This window comes from Bubalus bubalis, chromosome 1, assembly GCF_019923935.1.
Source record: "Bubalus bubalis isolate 160015118507 breed Murrah chromosome 1, NDDB_SH_1, whole genome shotgun sequence".
Classification (NCBI taxonomy): domain Eukaryota; kingdom Metazoa; phylum Chordata; class Mammalia; order Artiodactyla; family Bovidae; genus Bubalus; species Bubalus bubalis.
In genome coordinates, this window is record NC_059157.1 from 183350085 (window position 1) to 183377094 (window position 27010).

Consider the following 27010-nt stretch of genomic DNA (forward strand, 5'->3'; position numbering starts at 1 on the left):
AACAAATTTCATATTGATTTTTTGTTTTATTTTCATAAAGGCACTCCTCTTTATGCTGCTCACTTTCGCCCAGGACAATATGTGGATGTCACAGCCAAAACGTAGGTCCACATAACAGGTTTTTTCCTTTTGTTTTCCTTGTATATTAAAAAACAGCAGAGTGAGTGAAAGAAGTGCAGTCTTTCAAAGTCAGTGAATAAAAGATAAGTAATCATTATTCTCATTCATTATTCTAATCTTTAATGTAACTGATGGTACCAGTTTTTAAATTGCACTGAATTAGTTGTGCATGAAGAGTTTACATTTTAAATTGAGATGTGTGCTTCTTGAGATGGGACTAAGAGAAAGGTTACGTTACTCAAGTTCCTTGTGGGGTGGGCCCACATCTATTTGAAGACAAAAGGCTGTGTATATTCTATCGGTAAAAGATACAGGAAGCAGTTAAATTACAGATATCTTGTACTGTAGAGCATTTTTGGAACTGTGTTAAAATCCTATCAGAAACTGGAAGAAGAAAACACAATCACACCTTAGGCCTCTTCAGTAGCATGACATCATCTCTTGGCACTAGAAGGGACAAAATATTTTGTCATATGTAAAGAAGAGTTCAGATTTGGTAGAAATGAACACTTAATTGTCACTAACAGAAATGCTGACTTTGAATCATACTTTAAGTTCAGCACTGACTAGATAATCTGCAGGAAACTTTAGAACTTGTAGAAGTAGTTTTTTAAAACTCAGTTGTGACAACCTAGAGGAATGGAATGGGAAGGGCAGGGGAGGCTCAAGTGGAAGTGAGTATATGTATACTTCGGCTAATTCAGATTGTGTGGCAGAAACCGACACAACATTGTAAAGCAGTTATCCTCCAGTTAAACATTTTTAAAAATCAGTTGATGTTATCTCACTATGGAATAAAGTCACCAAGCCCTTTTCAGTATCATTTCTTATAATCCATATGATCTAGGCTAAGCTTAACTCCAGATATCAGCTCCTGTCCATTCTTTTGTTTGGCTTGGCTTGTTTGATCTTAAGTTCCCCTATAGGGATTGAACCCCCAATCCATGGTAGTGAAAGCACCTAGTCCTAACCACTGGACTGCCAGGGAATTCCCAAGTTCTTGTTCACTCTTATTTCTTGTTCTGTTAACATTGAGGACAGTTTCACTGCTTTATGTGTCTCAGTTTTCCTTTTGCCATTTGACAAGGTATGCAGCCTATGTTCCAGGAATATTCTGACTGAGAACTGTTTGAAAATGAAAATAGCCTAGAGGTGCTCTGGGATAACCTTAGATCACAGTGACTGAGCCAGAGCTGCTGCTTGTATCCACGGAAACCAGATAAATCTAGTGTCAGTTTCCTAAATGCAGTCAGATACTTCTTAGCTTCCTCATTATTATTGCCTACTTTCTAATATGGGCCATGGCACACAGGTCCTAGGGACCTTAGGTTTTGATTAGCTATTTAGAAATGGAGGGGGTTTGGCCTGGAGAGGAGAGTAAGGCTTTAAAGAGACTGTGAACCGTCCTCTTCTCCCTTCTTCCTGATTTCTGTGAACTCATTCCTACTTGCTGGGGCCTCTGAAATTACTGGTCTCATGGTAACATTTGTCCTGCGTGCCCTTGTGAAGAAGTCAAAATATTGGAGCTATAAAGCTTTGGTTTGGGTAGATAGAGAGACATGTGTTATGAATCAGATGGTTTTACTTTTTAAATTCCTAAATTATTACATATAATAAAATACTTCATGGTAATTTGTTAAGTTACAGTTAATAATGTGTGCTTTCCACTACATATTTTGTAGGGTAAATGAGATATTCAAGAAGCCCCACCAGATCAGTTTCCTTTGTTAACAGATGCCTTGTGGCAATGTTTGTGACTAGCTTGGATTGGAGCCTAGCCTTTTTAGTGTCTGTGTTCAGCAGATGCTTTTATTTCATATGCTGTTGTTGGGTTTCTTTGACTTCTTTTTTTTTTTTAATTTTTTAATTGAAGGAAAATTGCTTTACCATGTTGTGTTGGTTTCTGCCATATAGCAATGCAAATCAGCCAAAGTTATACATATATTACTTCCCTCTTGAACCTCCCTCCCTGCCCCCCATTCCTTAACTTCTTAGAAGCTGTTTTTAAAACTTCAGCCTTCTTGTGAGAGTGTGTTGGTTTTGTGTTTTAAGAGCATATATCTAGAAGACAAGAGTGTGTATAGCCATATGCATTTCAGCCTCAGGACTAAACAGCTGATGAGAACTGAGAGAGGAAATAGCCTTAGGCTCTAGAGTAGTTGACACACACCTGTGAAGGGGGACCTGCATTTGTTGTGTGGCTGCTGTACCACCTTCTGTTTGACTGTATAATGTGTGCACAGTACTCTAGTGTATGTACCTTATGGGGGTATTGCTATGCTAAGTCACTTCAGTCATTTCCGACTCTGTGTGACCCCATAGACGGCAGCCCACCAGGCTCCCCCGTCCCTGGGATTCTCCAGACAAGAACACTGGAGTGGGCTGCCATTCCCTTCTCCAACACATGAAAGTGAAAAGTGAAAGTGAAGTCGCTCAGTCGTGTCCGACTCTTAGCGACCCCATGGATTGCAGCCTAACAGGCTCCTCCATCCGTGGGATTTTCCAAGCAAGAGTACTGGAGTGGGGTGCCATTGCCTTCTCCGTTTGGGGTATTACCTGAGATCAAAATGAAACAGACTGATCTTTTGCTAAATGCTGCTGATAACTGTAGTTTTCATAGCTGGCATGTTATTATGGCCTCAGGGTGCTTGTAAGTGCTTTCAAATTTACAGAACTTTGTCCTCCTCATATGGAGACATTTTGGATCTCTCCTGGGCAGGCTTGCATCTAAGCTACACACAGTCCTGGTGGCAGCTGTCACTGCCATTGACTTTCCCCATATGTATGTGTACCTGTGTACATGCACGCAAACATGAATCTGCTTGCTTTTCTTTCTCCTCTTTAAATTCTTATATCTCCTTTCCATGATGCTTCTCACTTTTTGAACAGTTCCCCCAGCTTGGAGTTTTAGTCCTTTACATCCAGTGAGAATGTTTTTTCTTTCTTGACTATAAATGGAACCATTATCTTTTAGACATAGGCTCCAAGTTGTGGCAGTCAACTTTGTCCTCCTTTTTTATACTTTGTCCTCCTTTTGCAGCCCTTGTTTTAAAATTTTGAAACTTCTGGGTTCCATCATCTTGATTATTAATGATGTTATAAATGTACACACTGGAGAAAAAATGTTGCACTGACATAGTTAAGTCAGATGAGGGACAAGGATTCATAGCCTGGAGCATCAGTTCCCACACTTGAGTGGGCTTCAGCATCTCCAAGAAGGCTTGTTAAACAATCTTCTATCTACTATCAATCTTCAGATTCATTAAATCTGGGAAGTACCTGAGAATTTGCATTTCCAACAAGTTCCCAGGTTGTGTGGATGCTGCTAGTCCAGGGACAACACTGAGAACCACTGGACTGAAGAACAGTCAGGAGCTCATCAGTGAACTTGCTTTTTGTGCTCCTTTACCCAGCACAGAGGCCCAGTGCCTGCCTTTTCTCAGCTCTTCTCAAATTAGTCCCGAGGAATCTGTATGCAGGTCAAGAAGCAAGTTAGAACCAGACATGGAACAATAGACTGGTTCCAAGTTGGGAAAGGAGTATGTCAAGGCTGAATATTGTCACCCTGCTTATTTAACTTATATGCAGAGGACATCATGTGAAATGCTGAGCTGGATGAAGCACAAGCTGGAATCAAGATTGCCAGGAGAAGTATCAATAACCTCAGATATGCAGATGACACCACCTCATGGCAGAAAGTGAAGAAGAACTAAAGAACCTCTTGATAAAAGTGAAAGAGGAGAGTGAAAAAGTTTGTTTAAAACTCAGCATTCAAAAAAAGAAGATCATGGCATCTGGTCCCATCACTCCATAGTGATTAGATGGGGAAACAATGGAAACAGTGGCTGACTTTATTTTTGGGAGCTCCAAAATCACTGCAGATGGTGACTGCAGCCATGAAATTAAAAGACGCTTGCTCATTGGAAGAAAAGCTATGACCAACCTAGACAACATATTAAAAAGCAGAGACATTACTTTGCCGACAAAGGTCCATATAGTCAAAGCTGTGGTTTTTCCACATTGTGTCAGTGTGAGAGTTGGACCATAAAGAAAGCTAAGCACCAAAGAATTGATGCTTTCGAACTGTGGTGTTGGAAAAGATTCTTGAGAGTCACTTGGACTGCAAGGAGATCCAACCAGTCTGTCCTAAAGGAAATCAGTCCTGAGTATTCATTGGAAGGACTGATGCTGAAGCTGAAGTTCCAATATTTTGGCCACCTGATGTGAAGAACTGACCCATTGGGAAGACCCTGATGCTGGGAAAGATTGAAGGCAGGAGAAGGGGATGACAGAGGATGGGATGGTTGGATGGCATCACTGACTCTATGGACATGTGTTTGAGCAAGCTCCAGGGGATGGTGATGGACAGGGAAGCCTGGTGTGCTACAGTCCATGGGGTCGGACACGACTGAGCAACTGAACTGAACTGAACTCAAATGATAACATATGGACGTCTGTTTTAAAGTATTCAAGTCTAGTCAATCTGATTTCAAATAACATTGCAGTAAAAGTAAGCCTGTGTATTACTCACGTTTTAGTTAGCATGAAACTGAAAACTGGTCTCCTTAGTAACCGGCCTCATCATCTCCTTTCCATTAGAGATTAATTTGAGACTTGTTTCTAATTGAAATTTATTTTTCTCATGTTGTAATAATTATATTTAATTGTTAAGTCTACACTTATATTTTGAGTATTTCAAATTTTTTACCATATACTTTCAGTTTTAATTACTGGATTAAATATACGTTAGAAATAACTTAAGAAAAATTTTAAATGGAAAAATAGTAATTTAAGAAAATATGGTGTTAATAGAATCTATCTACTTGAAGAACGAAATTATCCACAGACATTTTCTTTTAAGTGACCAGTAACCAACACTAGCAACCCCCTTTTTTTTTACATTTTTAAAACATTTATTTATTTTTAATTGGAGGATAATTGCTTTACAATATTGTGTTGGTTTCTGCCATTCATCAACGTGAATCAGCCATAGGTATACATATGTCCCTTCCCTCTTGAACCTCTGTCCCACCCCTCTAGGTTGTCACAAAGCCCCGGCTCGAGCTCTGCGTCATGCAGCAAATTCCCACTGGCTATCTGTTTTATGTATGGTAAATGTATGTGTTTTCATGCTACTCTCTCCATTTGTCCCACCCTCTCCTTCGCCCACGGTGTCCCCAAGTCTGTTCCCTATGTCTGGATCTCCATTGCTGCTCTGCAGATAGGTTCATCAGGACCATCTTTGTACATTCCATATATATGCATTAATATACGATATTTTTCTCTTTCTGACTTACTTCATTCTGCATAATAGGCTCTAGGTTCATCTGCCTCATTAGAACTGACTCAGATGTGTTCCTTTTTATGGCTGGGAGCCTCTTCTTGAAGACTTCCTTAAATTGTCTTTTCACTATAATTATCTTTAATGTCCAGAGTTTATAATTCAGGGTCCAGAGCCTTCTCCCAGACTGAAGTTTATAAATTCTCTGTTGGCTTGTGAGGCTAGTAGGAGTACTTTTTTCTTGTCTGATATTGTTTCTGGGAAAACTTCATACAAGTCCTCAGTGGTTATCTGATCAAGTGTTATTAAGTTCCTCATCTTCTCCAGCTCTTTCTCATATTCCTGAATTCTGGTCTTTGAGAGAGACAGAAACTCAGCACAGCTTTTCACATCTTCTTTTTCTTCAGTGTCTACCTGGGCAGTGTATTTATCCTCTGGCATAGGAAACTTCGGGGCATTAACTCCTTCTCAAAGTCATCTTTCAAGCCAGCCTTTGCCATATTGGCCTTGCAAGCCCAGTCAATGGCAGGTGGTTTCTCAGGCAGGTTAGCCAACATGGAGGTGAGGGTCTCATTCCAGAATTTCACAGAATTAGCAGTGGCCTTTGGGAGATAATCTCCCTGAAAGCTACCCAGTCAATGGCTTTTAGAGCAAGTTTCCATCCAACCATCTTGAGGACCTTTATTGACCCGGGGCCCATAGTCCACAACAGGCTTCCTGCATTTATAAAATGTTCCTCTTTTAATGATTACTTTGGAAAATTTGCTTACATCGAAAAAAATATATATTTACCTGTGCTGTATTTTTAAATCAGAAATAGTTTTTTATCTAAAGAGTCTGGGAATACAAATTCTATTTAGATTATGTGGGAAAGATCCTTAACATCTAATATATAAAACTTTTCTATCAGAATAATTTTTCAGTTTTCATTATTCTATGAATAGACAATAAGTCTCAGTCTTTGAAATGTATCAGTTTTATGTAATTTATTCTAATTAAAGTCTAGCATGTATAATGATGCAATCCCCACACCACAACTACCGCTAGGTAGTGGTACTCCCTAGTGTACTAGGACCCTTTTAAAGGCTATATCCTTGTTCTGTAACGGCGATTATATTCCACTGTAGTTTCTAACAGATGATGGATTTGGAGGTTCAACGTTTTTCCCTTTCTTTCTCTCTCAGTTTTGAGGAGGAAACATCTCTAGATAATGTAGAAAGAGTCACTAATATAAAGTATGACTGTTGGTTCTACCCTTAACATGCGGTGTTTAGTCCATTGTTTTCTGTTGAATTCTAGTAGTGCTTATTTTAACTTTTGAGTTTTTCTTTTTTTATTTTAAAGGAGAACTCTGGAAAGAATGAAAGTAAGATAAACAAAAAGAAAACTGTAAATACACATTCTGCATTGTTTAGGAGATAAATGTTAGGTCTCTCTTAAAGAACTTGGAAGACACTGGCGATGGTGATGAGCCCATCTTGGTGGGCATGGGACACTTTCCTGCCAGGTGTCTTACTGAACTTTGAATTCATGACAGTGGCATCCCTGAAGTAATTTCTCAAATCTCAGATTGAAATCAGAAAACATTTCATTCAGTTACTTAAAAGATTTTTTTCTTTCTGTACATAAGATCATCTAAAAAATCTGTCTATGAGTCTGGGCTAATGAAAACAACCCATATATTTTCAGGCATAATCTTATTACTTAAATAGCAATTTCTGTCATAATCTTATTATTTTTGAAGTTATCAGTGGTCATTTAAATTCTCATTACCCTTTGGCTCAAAATAGGAAAAATATGTATGTATGCTCAGTCATGTTTGACTCTTTGTGAGCCAGTGGACTGTAGCCCACCAAGCTACTCTGTCCATGGGATTTCCCAGGCAAGAATACTGGAATGGGTTGCCATTTCCTTCTCCAGGGGATCTTCCTGACCCAAGGATCGAACCCACATCTCTTGTGTCTCCTGTATTGGCAGGCAGATTCTTTACCACTGAGCCACTGGGAAGCCCAAAGAGAAGCAGCTGCCAGGAGAGACAGACAGGGTTCTTACTTTGATAATGCCACTGGTAGTAAAAATGAAAGGAGTAGGGAAGAGTTAATTTGGGTTCTTTCATTAAAACATGGAAGTATGTACAGAAATGTTGTCCATCAGAGCCTTCAGGTGATTAAAAAGCTAGGTAGGTTCTTAACAAAGCAGAGACTCTTTTGAGCTGTGTGCTCACTCCTGCATACTGTTCAAAGAAGGGTGCTTCCACACAGTCAGAAGCTTGAGGGAAAACAAGATACATGCTGCCTTCAGGGAACAACTGTTCTCCAGCCCTGCACATTTTAATAAGTTACTTTATTTACTGGTTATTCAAAGCAGTAAAATATTAAGCATACTAGTGAAAAATTTTCTAAATGAGTAAGCTATAGAGGGAAATAGTCTCTGTGAAAAAACAACATGTTTTCAGTCAGTCAAAGTGAGGTAGTCTAGGGAGTGTGGTCAAAGCATGACTCTGCTTCTCCACAGCTCTGTGACCTAGACAGCTTTCTTAACCTCTCTGTCACCTCATCTTTGCTGTTGTTCAGTTGCTTAGTTATGTCCGACTCTTTGCCACCCCACGGACTGTAGCACACCAGGCTTCCCTGTCCTTCATGGTCTCCTGGAGTTTGCTCAAACTCATGTCCATTGAATCATTGATGCCATCCATCCATCTCATCCTCTGTCTCCCCCTTCTCCTGCCTTCAATCTTTCCCAGCATCAGGGTCCTTTCCAATGAGTTGGCTCTTCGCATCAGGTGGCCAAATTATTGGAGCTTCAGCATCAGTCTTTCCAATGAATATTCAGGGTTGATTTCCTTTAGGATTGACTGGTTTGATCTCCTTGCTGTCCACAGGACTCTCAAGAGTCTTCTCTAACATCACAGTTAGAAAGCATCAATTCTTCAGCACTCACACTTCTTTATGGTCCAACTCTCACATCCATACATGACTACTGGAAAAACCATAGCTTTGACTATATGGACCTTTATTGGCAAAGTGATAACTCTCCTGTTTTCATATGTTGTCTAGATTGGTCATAGCTTTCCTTCCAAGCAGCAAGTGTCTTTTAATTTCATGACTGCAGTCACCGTTCGTAGTGATTTTGAAGCCCAAGAAAATAAAGTCTCTCACTGTTTCCATTTTCCCCATTGTATTTGCCATGAAGTGATGGGATTGGATGCCATGATCTTTGTTTTTTGAATGTTGAGTTTTAAGCCAGCTTTTTTACTCACCTCTTTGACTTTCATCAAGAGCCTCATCTTTTTTTCTTTTTTCTTTTTCTTTTTTTTTTAATATAAATTTATTTATTTTAACATGAGACTAATCATACCACCTGCCTCATAGCCTCCTAGTGTTAAGATTGAATGAAATAATGCACATAAGGCTCTTAGCTCAAGATCTGGGATGTAGTAAATGCTTGAAAGTATTGGCTGCTGTCAGTATTACTGTTTTTTCATTTGTTTCAAATTTTTTTTTTTGGTTTCAAAATTTTAAAGGAAAAATCTATGTTTTCCTCAATAGGAAATATCTTTTAAAATTAATTAACTACATTAAGTTATTTAGAATTCAATTGTGGTATTTTCTAATACATCAAGTTATGGCCTCTTAAACTGTTTTGTATACCCAAGTAGTAACCTTACAAAGCACTCTAGGTAGTTTTAAGAATACATAATACCTGCCACATCTAGAATTTACAGTGTAATGAGGATGCCCTTGAAATAACTCCATGCTTCTCTGATATGCTACTTTATTTTTGCTTTACTCTGTTTATCAGGAGGCAGTGTGACCTGGGTTGAAAGCATAACCAGATGCTTTCATTTACCAGGGATTTAACCTTGGGCAAGTGCCTTAACTTCTCTGGATACATTTCATTATCTTTAGCATAAAGGTTTAGGATTAAATGGTTTCTAAGTTTCTTTTTTTTTTTTTTTAATGTGGGTTTTGTTTTTGTTTTTTTTTTTTAATTTTTTATTTAGTTTTTTGTTTTAATACAGTTGGTTGACAATATTATGTTAGTTTCAGGTGTACAGCAAAGTGATTGAGTTATATATATATATACATCTTTTTCATATTCTTTTTCATTATGACTTATCACAGGATACTGAATATAGTTCCCTGTACTATATGGTGGGACTTTGTTGATTATCTGTTGTGTATATAGTAGTTTGTATCTGCTAATCCTGAACTCCTAATTTATCCCTCTCCTACCCTTTTCCCCTTTGGTGACTGTAAGTTTCTGTTGTGTATCTATGAGTCTATTTCTGTTTTTTAAATAAGTTCATTTGTATCTTTTTTTTTAGATTCTACATATTTCTAAGTTCCTTTCAGTTATATAAATCTGTTTCCAAAAAATGATCCCTCAATTTTCCAAGTGGCATAATTCACTGTTTTCTATATTAATGAAATAATTAATGAAGTAATACTCAGAAAACTGTTTTGTCTTTTCATGATGTTACAGAATTATTTGAGTTTTCTGTTTTGAGAAGAGCAGACTGAACTTAGGACAGCAAACATGGTGTCTGGGTTTAATTAGGACAGCCAGAAAATGCTCCCTTCTATAAAAGGGCCCAAAAGAATCCCTGCACATTTGGCTCTTTGTCCTACTGAATGAGGGGCTTCCCTGGTGGCTCAGATGGTAAAGGATCTGCCTGCAATGCAGGAGACGCAGGTTCAATACCTGTGTCAGGAAGATCCCTGGAGAAGGAATGGCAACCCACTCTAGTATTCTTGCCTGGAGAATCCCATGGACAGAGGAGCCTGGCAGGATACAGTCCATAGGGTCACAAAAGAGTCAGACACAACTTAGCAACTTAAACAACAAATATTGTATGATCTAGATTTAATGTCAGAAAGCTGTAAGCAGTGCACACTTAGCAGTCAGTTGTTGATAAAAATATTCACAGACATTGATAGTTTATAGTTTTATAGTTTTTATTGATAGTTTATAGCTTTATAGTTTTTTGACAGAAACAGAATACCTCCTGTTCAGGTCAGGCTGTCACGAATTCATCCTGGAGAGTAACAGCCAAACAGATCTTCCATGCTAGCTTTTACCTTGTGTGTGATGAAATGCAAAGCACCTGAAACATTCCACAATGACTTACTGTGTGCTCAGGAGCTTTTTACGTCTCTGATTGAATAGGGTTAGACAAGAACACTGCATTGGGTAGAAACTGACTTCAGACATTTACAGGGGTCTTCAGTGGCCAGGGCAAAACTTGGTGAAATTCCTTCAAAATTCCTCAGACAACTCAGAATGGATGGACTTGAGAGTACTCCTCACCTATAGACCTTACTTTATCCTCATATACAAGTGTATCCCGAACCATGCAATCAAAGGCAGTTACCCACTAAGTAGGGAAATATTTGATGAGTGTGTATTAAATCTTTATATCTGCTGGTAGACATTTAAGTGTTTGTCAGAGTATGACAGAGAAATTAAATTCATAGTAGTAATCTCTGGAGATTTATGGAATACAGTTAGAAACACTAAATTATGCATTCTCTTCTGCAAGGTTCTTAACAGTCAGACCTTCACACCCTTCCTCCCCTTTTCTTAATACAGTCTTCTTAAACTTCTATTAAAAAGCCCATTATATATAGCATTTGGAAACTATAGGACCAAATCAAGGAAATAATTATTTCTTCCAGACACAGTTAAAGCCAGTAACAGGGTTACTCTGAGTTCTCAAGATAGGGTGCTACTTTCAGATGCTGCACAATCCCTGTGCTTCATGAACTTAAAGTTCAGTGAGGAGAAACACTGAGAAACAGGACAGTGAAGTCTAAATTTAAATCGTATCTCTGAGGTTTTTTGAAATTTTGTTTTAGCAAGTATGAATGCTGTAAATAAAGTACGCATTTTATGTTTACCTAATTTTCACATATGTTTCACTAGATTTGGACCTTAACATTGTGTTCTTAGCTGATTTGAATTTTCCTTTATTTCATTTATTCTGCTGTCATTAACTAAAAATGGCAGCAAAAAAGGGGTGGGTGAGATTAAAGCATATTATGTATTTTATATCCCTAGTAAGATGAAGGTTTTATTTTATGCGACCTGTGAAAATCCTATGTTGGAACTGTGCATGGGTATACTAAGTGTATATTCCTTTATTTCCTGCTTTTGTCTTGTTTTTGTTCTCCAGTTGGGTGACAACTGAGAGAAACAAAGGAATAGACACCTGTTCTGCACCCCCACCCCCCACCCCAGAGCAACAGGTGCCTTTTGTTCTCTATGGTCTCAATTCAGCCAGTGATTTGTCACATCATGTGTGTCTTATCCTTTTGTTTAAAGATTATTTATTGAAGAGACTCCCATTGTATGCAGTATAACAACATGATGTGTTCTAGAACTAGATTGAAAAACAGTCTGTAATTAGCTGACAGTAATTAACACTTTCAGGATACCACTTTGATTTTGTAATCATCTGCTGGTAAAATGAGCTAAATTATCTTCTGAAATTTACCCAGAATGGTTTTTTTACCAGTGCACACTTGCATGCTCTCTCTGTAAGCAGGAGCTGAATCAGTTTGAGAACTCAGAAGGTACCAACAAACTTTCTACCAAGAATGACCACTGTTAGTATTTTGAAACCATGCTCACTTTAGATTTGGCATTGCCACTCCCTTCCCTTTTTTTCTTTAAAGTGTTATTTGCTGAACAGTATCATAAGGTCAAATGACTTTTTAGGTACTATTCCATTTTTAAATTGCAAAGAATTTATTTTTCAAACACATTCTAAAATTCAGTGTTAAGTTTCTGAAACAAAACTGCAGTGAAATATTTTATTATTTACTTCCTAGATGCTAATCTTACAAAGTTTATGGTGACTTTCAGTGAATATGGAAATTCATTAAATTCCTACTTTACCTCTTTGATCAAGGATAAGCATTATTTTGAGTTCTTGAGGCCAAAAAGAATTACATACAGGCATGCCTTGGATATTTTACAGTTCAGTTCCAGACCACTGTGGTAAAGCAAGTCAAACAAATTTTTTCGTTTCCTAGTGCATGTAGGAGAAGGCAATGGCACCCCACTCCAGTACTCTTGCCTGGAAAATCCCATGGACGGAGGAGTCTGGTAGGCTGCAGTCCATGAGGTCGCTACGAGTTGGACACAGCTGAGCAACTTCACTTTCACTTTTCACTTTCATGCATTGGAGAAGGAAATGGCAACCACTCCAGTGTTCTTGCCTGGAGAATCCCAGAGACGAGGGAGCCTGATGCACTGCCGTCTGTGGGGTCGCACAGAGTCGGACACAACTGAAGCAACTTAGCAGCAGCAGTGCATGTAGACAGAGAAGGCATTGACAACCCACTCCAGTACTCTTGCCTGGAAGATCCCATAGGCAGAGGAGCCTGGTGGGCTGCAGTCCATGGGGTCGCGAAGAGTCGTACATGACTGAGCGACTTCACTTTCACTTTTCACTTTCATGCATTGGAGAAGGAAATGGCAACCCACTCCAGTGTTCTTGCCTGGAGAATCCCAGGGACAGGGGAGCTTGGTGGGCTGCTGTCTGTGGGGTTGCACAGAGTCAGACATGACTGAAGCGACTTAGCAACAGCAGCAGTGCATGTAGAAGTTATGTTTACACTGTATCATAGTCTGTTAAGTGTGCAATAGCTTTATGTCTAAAAAAAAAAAAAACAATTTATGTGCCTTAATTTAAAAATACTTCTGGCTTAAAAGAAACTGTCATCTGATTACACAGGGTTGCCACAAACCTTTCAAATTGTAAAATCCACAGCATATGTGGAGCACAATAAAACAAGGTATGCTGGTCAGTGTATACCATAAGTGATGTGTTAGTTGATTAATGTGAAAAAAAGCTACATTTAAATTATTCATATACAAATAGCTTTGACCTGTGATTTGATAATATTTAGCTGTTATATCCTATACATATTCATATTGTTTTTATGTTGATATCATCTTGATTTGTCTAAAACAAGTCGTCTTAGTCAGGTGGGCTTATTTACTTCAATCCATTAATCTCTGATGATTATTTATTTAGTGATGGCTTTGTTAAATTAAGGGAACATAACATTAAAAAAATGTTGACATATTAATATCTAATGAAAGGTAGAGAAATTGTTTTTATCTTCAGTTCAGTTCAGTCACTCAGTCGTGTCCGACTCTTTGTGACCCCATAAATCGCAGCACGCCAGGCCTCCCTGTCCATCACCAACTCCCGGAGTTCACTCAGACTCATGTCCATTGAGTCAGTGATGCCATCCAGCCATCTCATCCTCTGTCGTCCCCTTCTCCTCCTGCCCCCAATCCCTCCCAGCATCAGAGTCTTTTTCCAATGAGTCAACTCTTCACATGAGGTGGCCAAAGTACTGGAGTTTCAGCTTTAGCATCATTCCTTCCAAAGAAATCCCAGGGCTGATCTCCTTCAGAATGGACTGGTTGGATCTCCTTGCAGTCCAAGGGACTCAAGAGTCTTCTCCAACACCACAGTTCAAAAGCATCAATTCTACTGCGCTCAGCCTTCTTCACAGTCCAGCTCTCACATCCATATATGACCACAGGAAAAACCATAGCCTTGACTAGACAGACCTTTGTGCAAAGTAATGTCTCTGCTTTTGAATATGCTATCTAGGTTGGACATAACTTTTCTTCCAAGGAGTAAGCGTCTTTTAATTTCATGGCTGCAGTCACTATCTGCAGTGATTTTGGAGCCCAAAAAAATAAAGTCTGACACTGTTTCCACTGTTTCCCTATCTATTTGCCATGAAGTGATGGGACTGGATGCTATGATCTTCGTTTTCTGAATGTTGAGCTTTAAGCCAACTTTTCACTCTCCTCTTTCACTTGCATCAAGAGGCTTTTTAGTTCCTCTTCACTTTCTGCCATAAGGGTGGTGTCATCTGCATATCTGAGGTTATTGATATTTCTCCCGGCAGTCTTCATTTCAGCTTGTGTTTTTTCCAGTCCAGCGTTTCTCATGATGTACTCTGCATATAATTTAAATAAGCAGGGTGACAATATACAGCCCTGACGTACTCCTTTTCCTATTTGGAACCAGTCTGTTGTTCCATGTCCAGTTCTAACTGTTGCTTCCTGACCTGCATACAGATTTCTCAAGGGGCAGGTCAGGTGGTCTGATATTCCCATCTCTTTCAGAATTTCCCACAGTTTATTGTGATCCACACAATATGCCTGATAGAGTCTTACAACTCATTCTAGGCATTTCTTTGTACCAATCGTCCGCATATATTTAACAATCAGAGACAAACTTTAATACTGTTTGAACCTTAGTATTGTTTCTGTCTACATTGCATGATGTTTCTCTAGTTAGCAGAATTTGAAAATAGAATGGTTTTGTTTAAAAATTGAAATATTAAGACTTTTAAGAAATTGTTCGTGTCTGACTTTATTTCTCCATTGGCTTCTGATTCAGACCTTGAAACCAAGATCCAACTTCTCATCTTGCTGAGCATTTAGGGCATTATTAATATTTTATTTCATGTTATATTGTATATACCTGCCTAGAGTTTTACAACACAATAGCCTGAAACAATAAGCATTTATTACCTCACAGTTTCTGTGATCATGACTCCCAGTACAGCTTAGCTGGGTGCCTCTGGCTTAGAGTGTCTCACGAAGCTGCAGCCGACTCATCACTCAAGACTGCAGTCATCTCTGAGTTCAACTTGGGGATAATTGCCTACAAGCTCATTAATGTGGCCACTGGTGAGCATCAGGCCCACAGTTGTTGGCTACAGAGGTCTTTGCTGCATGACTCTCAATAGGATAGCTTATGTTATGGCACCTGGCTTCTTTCAGAGCTGAGAGCGCAGAGATGAAGCCAGTCTCTTTGTAATGTAGAGTCAGAGGTGATGTTTATCAGTTCTGCCATAGTTTATTGCTTAGAGATGAGTTGCTGGTCTACACAGACTCAAGGGGAGGTGATTGATCATACAGGGGCATGCATACTGGGGGGTAGGGGATTTTTGTTTGTTTGTTTTGCTTTTTTAACTTTTATTGGAGTACAGTTGCTTTATAGGAGGTGGGGATCTTAATGATTGCCTACTGCATCTCTTGCAAGTACCTTGAACTTCTAAAATGTCCCACTTTTACTGTGTCGTTGCATAGGATTAGGATGATAGAACTTCTGCTTAACTTGCTGTTGTCTTACGATCTTTATATAGAATGAGACTCCAGGAAGTGGTGCAATCAGGAGAAAGATAAAGGCATGTTCATTTGCAGTTTTGCTTATATGGCCTTTTCTAGTTATTTAGATAAGGAACTTCGCTGAAACTCTAAAATACTATCAAAGTATGCAGTTGGGGATATTTTACCTCTCTTCATTACGTAAATTGTAACCGATTTATCTTGCTCAGTATTGGTAAAGGTTTTCAAGGTGTCATGAAAAGATGGGGATTTAAAGGCCAGCCGGCTACTCACGGTCAAACAAAAACCCACAGGAGGCCTGGAGCTATTTCAACTGGTGTAAGTATAAGATAGTGATCCTCTTTTTAGTGGTGAAGATTCAGCTTTTGTGCATATGGTGCTATTGGTCTGTCTTTAGGATCAAGTCACATAATTTGAATCTTATTTCAGTTGGGTGCTAGTAAAAGTCACACTTCTATGGGTTCCGGCCTTTTTCACTTTCCAAAGCCATACACGAATTATCTGGTTATATCCTGTGTACTTACAGCCAATGTTCTCAGTACTGTCTGCCTACTTTCTTTCCCATCTCTGCCTCCCATGCTAAACTCTGAAGTCCACTATGATCAGGGATCAGAGTGCCCTTCCATCTGGCTTCACTGGTTCCTTAACAGATTTGTTTCTGCCTTAAAAGAGACCATTGGTAAAAGTTGTCAAGGACAATATAATGATAAAGGGGAAAGTAGTAGAGAAAGAAATGAGAAATAGACAATAGGGGCATAGGAAGGAGAGAAGGAGTTTTCTATTACTAATTCAGCCCTAGTGAACACCTCTCCCAAAGGTATAGCCTGAAGAACCTGGGGGAATGTTACTCTTTGGAGCATCAGAGGATGCAAAGTCAATTCTGAAGCTCGATAATGTATTCTACGTTTTATAAGAGAGATACAGTTTAAAAACACTCCTGAGTTAATTTCTCACCTAGCAGATTGTGCTGTCAAGCTGTTTAATTTTTTCCACTCTCTTGGCAAGGAAGTTCTCTCATCCATTGCTAATGGAAATATAAAAGATTGTATTCTTTGTGGGGGGAAATGTGGTGATATCTAACAAACTACCCACGTATTTGCTTTTGACACAGCAATCCTACTTCTCAGAGTTTACCCTAAAGATATTCTCCCCAAAATATAAAGATGCATTTGTACAAAATTAGTCATTGTAACATTATTTGTTATTTATAAGCATAAATGTTCATACCTGGGAGTTGGGATGAACTCATCCCAACTCCCAGGTATAGTGGAATACTTTGCAGCTGAAAAACAAACAGCAAGGTCATTGTGAAACAATGACATGATTTCGAGGATGTAACAAATGCACACGTTACCTGCTTGTTTTTGCAAAAAGAAGGATGAAAAAGATAAACCAGAAACTAATAAGATTGATTGCCTACTAAGGATGAGTTAAGAGCCCAGTAGTGGCAGGAGTGACACTGAAGATATACTTTTTTATTACACTTTTTACTTTGGAACCATGTTAATGTTTTACATATTCAAAGTAAAATAAAAACAGGGGTGGAGGGATCCATAATGAAATATAAGAAAATAAACCTATTTCAGATGAGTAACAGACCCTCACTAAAATGGAGGTCTAGAGTGGACTAACTCAAGTAATTTGTGAACACAGTTGTTGGCTGTATACCCAGAATCTAAACTTAAAATGTTCTGTGTGCAAGTATTGAGTTCTAATTTTGTTTTTTGAAGTAGTGTTAATTAGCCATTCTGAGATAATTTTCTGTGAACTGTAGGATTGACCAGATGAATAAATATATTGATAATGGAAGCCAAGTTTCTCACTGTTAGAGATAACTGAGTCTGTCCTTCAGTCACTCTGCAGAAAGATAATAACATCAGAAGCAGGAGTGGGAGAGTAGGACCATTCCAGCTGCAGTGGATGGATGGAGTTCAAGTCAGTTATTATAGAAGATTGATGAGAACAGGCCAGGCAGTCCACATTTTTTCTCTGAATGATATTGAGATGTGTTTGTATGTCCTTCTAAACACCTTGTTTGCTGCTCTCTTGTTACTGAAGTTTTCTCCTAAAGATGTTCTCCGTCTGTGCTTTTATTGTTCTAATCTAATTTAGAAAGGGAATTTTCTAGAGGTAAATGTGACTAAGTCCATGTTTAGTTTTTTACTGGGGCCTAGCAAAATGGGGGGAGGGTATGGAAAATTTTTATGACATTTCTTACTTGCATTTTGGTTAGATTGTTACTGTTGGAAATTGAGAGGCATTACTTGAAAAGTGCTAATTTGGGTTCTCTTCTTTAGGATGTTGCCAGAGTCTGGCCTGGAACTAAAATGCCTGGACAGTTGGGGAATGTGGATAGGACAGCATTTGGACTAAAAGTAAGTTTCTGGAGCGACTCTTTTTAGGAATAAATTAATGCCTAAATGCAAATGCAACAGTATATGTATTTAACATGTGTCAGTGTATGGTTTTACAATTATTGAGGGGTGGGGCTACATGAGCTGTGTGTATGTGTGCATGCATTGGAGTTGCTATCATATGTATTCATTTAACATCCAAGCCTTGGAAAATGCCCTCATTAAAAAGAAAAGGTTAATTATATATTATTTGACTTGAAAATTTCCGCAAGGTGTTATGTGAAAAAATAAATATTCAGAACATTATGTGTAATACTCTTATAATAAACATAAGCTCCCTACGTACATGTTGCCACACCATGTAAACACAGAATAGATGGTTATATACCAGATTATTTTTTATTAAATGTCAAATGTGTGGGTGGATGTGGGTGAGGAAAAGAAGAGAGGGAGACAATAGAGACAATCAAAATAGGAAAAAAAGTACTAAAAAAGCATTGTGTTATACATCCATTGTAAAATAATTATATATTTAAAAGAGGGGAGTTAAATTCACTCTCTTTGAACTTGAGGAATATATGTAATATCTAAGTGAAAATGAGTTGTAGATAATAGGTGGCATATAATTATATTTTTATTAAAACAACTAATCTGTGTATATGTGTGAAACACATAGAAAGTACATGAAGAAAATAAGACATTCAAAAGAACCACCTCCGAAGATAATCTTTGGTAACATTTTGGTGCACATTCTTTCATTCTTATTCTAGATATATGTTATTTATAAATTTTAATCAGCAGAACTTTTTAAAATTTTATATAATTAAAAATAATAAATTTTTAAATTTATATAATTATTTTTCCTCTTCTATTAATTTTATATATGCCAGTTCAGTTCAGTCTCTCAGTCGTGTCCAATTCTTTGTGACCCCATGAACTGCAGCATGCCAGGCTTCCCTGTCCATCACCAACTCCCAGAGCTTACTCAAACTTATGTCTATCGAGTTGGTGATGCCATCCAACCATCTCATCCTCTGTCATCCCCTTCTCTTCCCACCTTCATCTTTCCCAGCATCAGGGTCTTTTCCAATGAGTCAGTTCTTCACATCAGGTGGCCAAAATATTGGAGTTTCAGCTTCAGCATCAGTCCTTCCAATGAGTATTCAGGACTGATTCCTGTAAGATTGACTGATTTGATCTCCTTGAAGTCCAAGGGACTCTCAAGAGTCTTCTCCAACACCACAGTTCAGAAGCATCAATTCTTCGGCACTCAGCTTTCTTTATAATCCAAGTCTCACATCCATACATAACTACTAGAAAAACCATAGCTTTGACTAAATGGACCTTTGTCGACAAATCTGCTTTTTAATATGCTGTCTAGGTTGGTCATAGCTTTTCTTCCAAGGAGCAAGCATCTTTTAATTTCATGGCTGCAGTCACCATCTGCAGTGATTTTGGAGCCCAGGGAAATAGTCTCACTATTTCCATTGTTTCCCCATCTATTTACCATGAAGTGATTGGACCAGATGCCATGATCTTCGTTTTCTGAATGTTGAGTTTTAAGTCAACTTTTTCACTCTTCTCTTTACACAGACATCTATTTGTATCTACTGTGTGTATTTTCTTTTCATGTGTGCATATGTGTGACAGGAGAGATTTCAGTTTCCCTAGTATTTAACATTTACCCATGAGGTGTAGGTCAAACTGGATTTTCCCCCAAACCTTTTCTCAGTACTATTTCTTGATCATTCTCACTTGTATAAATGTTTTCCCCACATTTGTTTGAAGGCCTGTTTGAAGGCCATCTGCTTAGCACACTTTTTTAAAAAATTAGACCCAGAGAGATGGTGGCTTCCTAGTTTCTAGTTGCAAGCTCATATTAACTAAAAATAAACTTGAATTTCCACTTGTTACTCTTAATGGTGCCAGCAGAATATTGAGATATCCTAGTAGTCTTGATTGTTCAGTCACATTTATACTTAAAATGAGAGTTTTCTACCACTTACATCAGACATGTGTTGTGGTATTACAACACAAGTCATCCATAGGATTTGAAATTTTTATTCTCATTCAGTATTTTGAGTTGCTAACATGATTATGACTCCAGGCTACTTATAGCCTCAGCTTTTGTATTAATGTAAGTGTATTCTCATACTTTCAACTCTTAAAGTTTGATTTTATTTCTACTTTAGGTGTGGCGAATAAACACAAAACACAATATAATCTATGTCAATGGTTCTGTCCCTGGACACAGAAATTGCTTAGTAAAGGTATGTGTAACGGTCTTTATTTTCTCTTGTTCAGAGATGTGGATGTGTGCCATGAGTTCTCTTCTCACCCATATGTGACTTGAAAATAAGTTGCTATTTCCCCACATGTTCTTTGATAATTTTTCTACTTATGTAGGAGCACCTGAGTGAGAAAATTGCATAAAATAACCTATAGGTTATGTCTCTAAAACCATAAGCCCACACAAAGGGTAGGTCTAAGAGGCTCTTTAGAAATACAAAAAGGTTATTAGCAAAACTACTTATTAAAAATACCAATATATCTCCATCCTTCCAAAAACTTTTTCATTTTTAAAGAGTACTTTGACATGGGAACTGGAATTATGTGAGGTGAAAGTTAAATGAGAGTCAACAGGAAAGGTGGTTTGAAGTGGACATTTTGAGAGATTTATTATTATTAGCATTGCTCTGTCTTTTCCTTGAAAATGCATTTTTGTGTTCAAACATGAAGATAAGAAAACATGTTGTATGAGATAGACTTGAAAAAAATTCTTAAGCTCTTAGAGACATTTTTTCCCATCAAATAAAAACAAAATAAATATTCAACCTGGGATTTAAGTCAACATAATACAAAATGAGAGATAACTTTTGAATTTTGAATTGTCCATTCTGAAAAGTGAACTTGTAGTAGAAGTGTATCAGCAGCTCCCAGAAATAGGCTCTTCATTATTCTAACAAGAACAACAGAATAGGCTGAAACTTAAATCCTAGATTTTTCCAGTCAGGTCAAGTAGGTTGCATTACTAGCATAAAGTACCGAATTTGTTTCAGTCTTCAGTTCAGTTCAGTGGCTCAGTCGTGTCCGACTCTTTGCGACCCCATGAATCGCAGCACACCAGGCCTCCCTGTCCATCACCAACTCCTAGAGTTTACTCAGACTCACATCCATCAAGTCAGTGATGCCATCCAGCCATCTCATCCTCTGTCGTCCCCTTCTCCTCTTGCCCCCAATCCCTCCCAGCATCAGACTCTTTTCCAATGAGTCAACTCTTCGCATGAGGTGGCCAAAGTACTGGAGTTTCAGCTTTAGCATCATTTCTTCCAAAGAAATCCCAGGGCTGATCTCCTTCAGAATGGACTGGTTGGATCTCCTTGCAGTTCAAGGGACTCTCAAGAGTCTTCTCCAACACCACAGTTCAAAAGCATCAATTCTTTGGCGCTCAGCTTTCTTCACAGTCCAAGTCTCACATCCATACATGACTACTGGAAAAACCATAGCCTTGAGTAGATGGACCTTTGTTGGCAAAGTAATGTCTCTGCTTTTGAATATGCTATCTAGGTTGGTCATAACTTTTCTTGCAAGGAGTGAGCGTCTTTTAATTTCATGGCTTCAGTCACCATCAGTCTTACAGTAATTAAAATTCACTTTCTGACTTACCTGGTGGCTCAGATGGTAAAGAATCCACCTGCAATGCAGGCGCCCTGGGTTTGATCCCTGGGTTGGAAAGATCCCTGGAGGAGGGCATGGCAACCCACTCCAGAATTCTTGCCTAGAGAATCCCATGGACGGAGGAGCCTGGTAGGCTGCAGTCCATACGGTCACAAAGAGTTGGGCACGACTAAGTGACTAACACTTTCACTTTTCTGGAACTCTTCACTTCTTTGATTGAATTCTCATTTTTTTTTAAGGGAAAAAAATACATTTGATTAATTATTGCAAGATTTGGGCAGGTTTTTGTTTTTTGTTTTGTTTTGGTTTTGGTTTTCAGGTTTTTAGGTTTAGGTGTTTCCAAGCTCCAGGTCACCCAAGTCATACTGGTACTGGAAGCCAGCAGATTATCACTGTGCTTCTCCTAACATTTTGGCCTCAGAATTCAATGCATTCCTTTCTCCAGATTTTGTTACATCATTTTAAATCACAACCTAATAAAAGAGAAAAAAAGGAAAATGACTATTTTTCATAATAAATTATACTAGATAGCAGATGACATTTTAAACATTGCCAAATCCTCCTTTTCTCTCCATTTGCTGTATACAGTTCTAGGCTAGCTTCCAGCTAAGAACTGCTCAGGTTTACCTCACTATTGTCCTTGACACCAACAGGGATGAATAGGTCAACTACCTTGAAATACCATATGTACAGGGTTCAGATCTGGTTGTTATAAACAGTTTACAATCAACAACACTTACTATTTAGATTTTCCATGCACTTCAACAAAGATTGCTTCCAAAAACTCAATCCACTTAATGACTGGTGGCTTGCTATCACTGAAGATGTTCAGAAAGTACACTGAAGGCAATTCCAAAAGAGGAATCCAAATACATTTTGAGAAACTGTACCATCAGAGAAATGTCTGGCCACTTTGAAGTGTTAACACACTAGTAAATATATTTCCAACAAACAGATTTTGATAAAAAAACTCATCTTGAAAAAAGTCTTTGAAATATGCTATCCTTTAACTGTCTTTATATTAAAGTGTGGGTTTAGGGGAGTGTTTTGTGGGTTTGTGCTTTAAATGTCAGAAGTTTGGTAAATCTTCTGAAACTATTCACCCCACTTTGTCCATTCTTCCCAATGATTCCATAGCAGGTGAATAAGCCCCTTGTCCTTGGGGGTCTAGGCTCTTCTTGCTGGACAGGCAGCCACATCAATTTACTCACTCCACGGGAGCTTTTGGCTCCATCAGAATACAGAGTACTAGGCTGCCAATAACTTTTTTTTTTCATTCTAAAGTTAGTAAGTGTCTTAGGGATAATAAAACCTGTTTAATCAATGTAAGCTTTTTGTTGTTGGAATTCACTAAATGTATTAAGTGAGCCTAAAGAACTGTTTTCTACAACATAATGTACTTACTATGCATGTGTACTTGTCCCTATATCCTGATTTATAATGTGAGTTTATTTTCAGTTTTTCCTGTTTCATGTGTGTGTTCTACCTCCAGCTTTCCTAAAAAGGATTTGAACTGGTTTGCCAATATACGTAAATATAAAAGAATGAAAGGAGAGTCCTGAAGGCAGGGAAATAATAAAGCCAGTGGTAAGATTCAGTACACAAAAACATGTACCAGCAACTTTGGCAAAAGATAGTGGAGTAGAGGGACCTTGAGTTCACCTCTTAGGAGCATACCAAAATCACAACTAACTGCTGACCAGCCATCAATTTAAAAAAAAAAAAAAAAGAGACTGGAACCTCCCAAAAAAGTTACTCTACATCCAGTGGTATAAAGAAGAAACCACAATGAGATGGTAGAGTGTACATTTGTGATATAATCAAATCCTCTACCACCTGGCTACCCACAACCTGGAGAATGAGTATATCACAGAAGTTCTCCCACAGGAGTGAGTTCTGAACCTCCCCAGGCCTGACATCAGAAAGAGGAGCTCCCAGAGCATTTGGCTTTGAAGGCCAGCAGAGCTTGATAGCAGGAGCTCCACAGGACTGGGGGAAGCAGAGACCGTACTCTTGAAGAGAACATGCAAAATCTCATGTGCACCTGAAACCATGGCAAAAGCAGTCATTTCCTAGGAGCCTGGGTCAGACCTACCTTGTGGTCTTGGAGGATTTCCTAGAAGTTGTCAAGCAGCTGTGGTTCAACATGGGGATGTAAAAACCTGTGGCAGATATATTAGGGAGTATTCATCATGAACTCTCATTGGAGGCTGATGTCTTGCTTGGGTCATTAGTACAAAGACCTGGCCCCACCCAACAGCTTATAGGCTCCAGTGCTAGGACACCTGGAGGTCAAGCAACCAAGTGGGCAAAGACACAGCTGCATCCATCAACAGACAGGCTGCCTAAAGACTTCCTGAGCCCATAGCCACCTTTGGACACACCTCTTGATACAAGCCTACCCACCAGAGGGCCAAGAACCAGTTCTACCTATCAGTGAGCAGTCACCAACCGCTGTCCCTTCAAGAAGCCTGCACAAGCTTATAGAGCAGCCCCATCCAGCAGGGGACAGATACCAGAAACAAGAAAACTAAATCACACAGCCTGTGGAACTGAGTCTGCAAACAGATCAGATCGTCCACTGGGGACAACTGGTTCTGAGCCTTTGATGATGAGCTAGGAGTGTACTGCTGGGATACACAGGACATCCCATATAGAGGGCCACTTCTCCAAGATTGAGAAACCTAACTAACGTACCACACACAAAGAAATACAAGTAGAAATTTAGACAGAATGAGGCAACAGAGGAGTATGTTTCAGATGGAGGAACAAGATAAAACCCCAGAAGAACAACTAAGTGAAGTGAAGTTTAGGCATTGTATTCAAGGAGTTCAAAGTAATGATTAAAAGATTATCCAAGAACTTAGAAAAAGAATGGATATGCAGACCAAGTAGTTAGAAGTTTTTAACAGTCAGAAAACAAGCAAACAGAGATGAATAATGAGGACAGTTGAAGAGACCTTTGGGCTAACATCAGGCACACTAACATTCTTATTATTGGGATCATAGAAGAGAGAAAGGGCATGAGAAAATATTTGAAGAGGTAATAGCTAAAAATTTCCGTAACCTGGGAAAGGAAACAATTACCCAAGTCCAGGAAGTGAAGAAGGCAATGGCAACCCACTCCAGTACTCTTGCCTGGCAAATCCCATGGACAGAGGAGCCTGGTAGGCGGCAATCCATGGGGTCGCTAGGAGTCGGACACGGCTGAGCAACTTCACTTTCACTTTTCACTTTCATGCATTGGAGAAGGAAATGGCAACCCACTCCAGTGTTCTTGCCTGGAGAATCCCGGGGATGGGGGAGCCTGGTGGGCTGCTGTCTCTGGGGTCGCACAGACTCGGACACGACTGAAGCAACTTAACAGCAGCAGTAGCAGCAGGAAGTGAAGAAAGTCTTATATAGGACTAACCCAAAGAGGGGCACACCAGGACACATAAGAATCAAATTGACAATAATTAAAGATAGAGAAAATATTAACAGCTACTAGGGAAAAACTATAACATACAAGTGAACTCCCATAAGACTGTCTGCTGATTTTTGAACAGAAATTCTGCAGGCCAGAAAAGAATGGCATGATACATTTAAAGTGATGAAAAAAATCTATGAACAAGGATACCCAGCAAGACTCTCATTCAGATTTGATGGAGAACTCAGAAGCTTTATAGACAAGCAAAAGATAAAGATTTCAACATCACCAAACCAGCTTTATAGCAGATACTAAAGGAAGTTCTCTAAGCAGAAAAGAAAAGGCCACAATTAGAAACAAGAAAATTATGAAATGGAAAAGCTCACTGATTAACAGTGAGCAGACATACAATAAAGGTAGGAAATCATCCACGCATACTAGTTGGGAGGTTAAAAGACAAAAGCAGTAAAATCATCTGTATCCACAATACACAGTTAAGGTATACATAAAACAATTAGATGTAAAATATGAAACCAAAAAACAGTAATCATGACGGGAGAAGAGTACTAATGTGGGGTATATAAAATGCAATTGAAATTACAAAATCAGCAACTTAATCATATGTATATAGCTGATGTACCAAAACCTCATGGCAATCACAAACCAAAAATATATAATATATATATACACAAATAGCTTTACCATCTGAGCTGTAGGACTTCTCCATAGCTCAGATGGTAAGAATCTGCCTGCAATTCAGGAGACCTGGGTTCAGTCTCTGCATCAGGAAAATCCCTTGGAGGAGGAAATGGCAACCCACTGCAGTATTCTTGCCTGGACAATTCCATGGACAAAGGAGCCTGGCAGGCTACAGTCCATGGAGTTGCAAAAGAGTTGGACATAACTAAGTGACTAACACATACACAAAAGTAAAAGGAACCCAAACATAACACTAAAGGTAATCATCAAATCATAAGATCAGAGAACAAAAGAAAGTGGTGTGGGGGAGACCTACAGAAGTCCACAACAGTTAACAAAATGACAATAAGAACATATATTGACAATTACCTTAAATGCAAGAGTACATCATGAGAAATGCTGGACTGGATGAAGCACAAGCTGGAATCAGGATTGCTGGGAGCAATATCAATAACCTCAGATATGCAGATGACACCACACTTATAGCAAAAAGTGAAGAACTAAAGAGCTTCTTGATGAAAGTGAAAGAGGATAGTGAAAAAGTTGGCTTAAAACTCAACATTCAGAAAACTAAGATCATGGCATCTAGTCCTATCACTTCATGGCAAATAGATGGGGAACCAAGGGAAATAGTGACAGACTTTATTTTGGGGGGCTTCAAAATCACTGCAGATGGTGACTGCAGCCATGAAATTAAAAGACACTTGCTCCTTGGAAGAAAATCTATGACCAACCTAGACAACATATTAAAAGGCAGAGACATGACTTTGCCAAGAAAGGTCTGTCTAGTCAAAGCTATGATTTTTCCAATAGTCATGTATGGATGTGAGAGTTGGACCATAAGGAAAGCTGAGTGCCGAGGAATTGATGCTTTTGAACTGTGGTGTTGGAGAAGACTCTTGAGAGTTCCTTGGACTTCAAGGAGATCCAACCAGTCCATCCTAAAGGAAATCAGTCCTGGATATTCATTGGAAAGACTGATGCTAAAGCTGAAACTCCAATATTTGGCCACCTGATGTGAAGAGACCCTGATGCTGGGAAAGATTGAAGGTGGGAGGAGAAGGGGATGACAGAGGATGAAATGGTTGGATGACATCACCAACTCAATGGACATGAGTTTGAGTAAGCCCCGGGAGTTAGTGATGGACAGGGATGCCTGGCATGCTGTAGTCCATGGGGTTGCAAAGAGTTGGACACAACTAAGTGACTGAATTGAACTGAAGGGGATTAATTGCTCCAATCAGAAGGCATAGACTGGCTAAATGGATACAGAAGCTAGACTTGTATATGTGTTGTCTA

General features: G+C 38.8%; 1 protein-coding gene and 1 pseudogene across 1 annotated transcript in view; one reads left to right on the forward strand and one right to left on the reverse strand.

The window, feature by feature from the left end:
• The window catches only part of MRPL3 (mitochondrial ribosomal protein L3), a 55919-nt gene that overhangs the window by 22958 nt on the left and 5951 nt on the right, over window positions 1–27010 (forward strand). The window contains exons 6-9 of the mRNA XM_006056247.4: window positions 41–101; window positions 15781–15889; window positions 17869–17946; window positions 20118–20195. Of these exons, the coding sequence (XP_006056309.1) occupies window positions 41–101; window positions 15781–15889; window positions 17869–17946; window positions 20118–20195 (326 nt within the window). The remainder of the gene's footprint in view (window positions 1–40; window positions 102–15780; window positions 15890–17868; window positions 17947–20117; window positions 20196–27010) is intronic.
• LOC112586631 lies at window positions 5596–6071 on the reverse strand (annotated as a pseudogene).